The sequence below is a fragment of the Mesitornis unicolor genome, unplaced genomic scaffold (assembly GCF_000695765.1).
Source record: "Mesitornis unicolor isolate BGI_N332 unplaced genomic scaffold, ASM69576v1 scaffold30920, whole genome shotgun sequence".
Classification (NCBI taxonomy): Eukaryota; Metazoa; Chordata; class Aves; order Mesitornithiformes; family Mesitornithidae; genus Mesitornis; species Mesitornis unicolor.
In genome coordinates, this window is record NW_010156766.1 from 54,355 (window position 1) to 55,391 (window position 1,037).

The 1,037-nt window shown below is 53.6% G+C and overlaps 1 protein-coding gene across 1 annotated transcript in view; it reads right to left on the minus strand.

Annotated features, from left to right (window-relative positions):
• RSPO3 (R-spondin 3) overlaps window positions 1–701 on the minus strand; it is a gene marked incomplete at its 3' end in the record, with an annotated part of 37,574 nt that extends 36,873 nt beyond the window's left edge. The window contains exon 1 of the mRNA XM_010194374.1: window positions 473–701. Coding sequence (XP_010192676.1) covers window positions 473–569 — 97 coding nt within the window. The remainder of the gene's footprint in view (window positions 1–472) is intronic.
• Between the last annotated feature and the right edge of the window lie 336 nt (window positions 702–1,037).

A 1,037-nucleotide genomic window follows, 5' to 3' on the forward strand; every position in this document is an offset into this window, starting at 1 on the left:
CTTAACCTATAGCGGTAATCTGTACTGCTGGTTCTTGGGGTCGGGGCTTCTCTTTCCGTCCTCCCCTAGGTCGCGAAATGGTGACCAGGGTAGAGAATGCCGCTTAGGGCATCACGGCATAAAAAGTTACCTGTCGTGTCATCGAGCTTTCCCGTTGAGAAGTGGAAAGAGCTAAGAAAGGACGTTCCCGTTTACCAGACATCAAAACAAAGGAGCAGACGCAGGTCTTCCCGGAGCCGGCTCTGCTCATCCCGGTGAGGCGAGAGAGAAGAGCAAAAAGAGATCAAAAAATGCCTTCATCCCTCCAACTCAGTGAAACTGCCTGCAGATCCGCTCTGCCGCGCCGCGGGCGCGGGATTTGCTTCCTAGCACCTTCACAAAGGCACCGAGGGCACAAGGAACCCACTGGACAGGTGAACAGCACAACGAGAGGAAGCAGAAGTTATCAAAGTATAAATCACTTCGCACTTACTTCTTCCCTGTCGCCGTACCCTGGAGGCGTGCTGGCTGCCAATGTATTCCATAAAGTTCAAAGTGATAAAAAACCAAGAAATCAGTCGCAATTGCATAGTAACCCTTTGAGAGTTCGACTTCTCCTTTTCGTTCTTTTTTTCTTTCCTTTAAAAAAAGAAAACACAAAATAAACCGGGGTCGTAGGCGGCAAGGGATGAACACAGCAGCAGAAATACCTGCACTGAGATCCAAAGCTGGTCTTGGCCGGCTTGATGGCTTTTGCCTATTTTTTTCCCTTTTTTTTTCCTTGCCTTTTTTTTTTTCCTTTCCTTCCTCTCCGCTTTTCCTATTGCACTTTCCAACCGTCCGCCCCGCTACCTGCCGCAAACCTCAGAGGGAAGTCAGCAGCGGAGAGGAGCCGAGCAGGCGCTGCTGGGGTCCATGCCGGGCCGGCGGCCGGCAGCATGTTGTAGGGGTGCCGGGGTGCCTGCGGCAGTGCGCGCCCCTCTGTGCGCCGGGCGGGCGAGGTGCCGACAGGACGGATGGATGGATGGATGGCGGTGGGAGAGGAGTGTGCGAGGGCG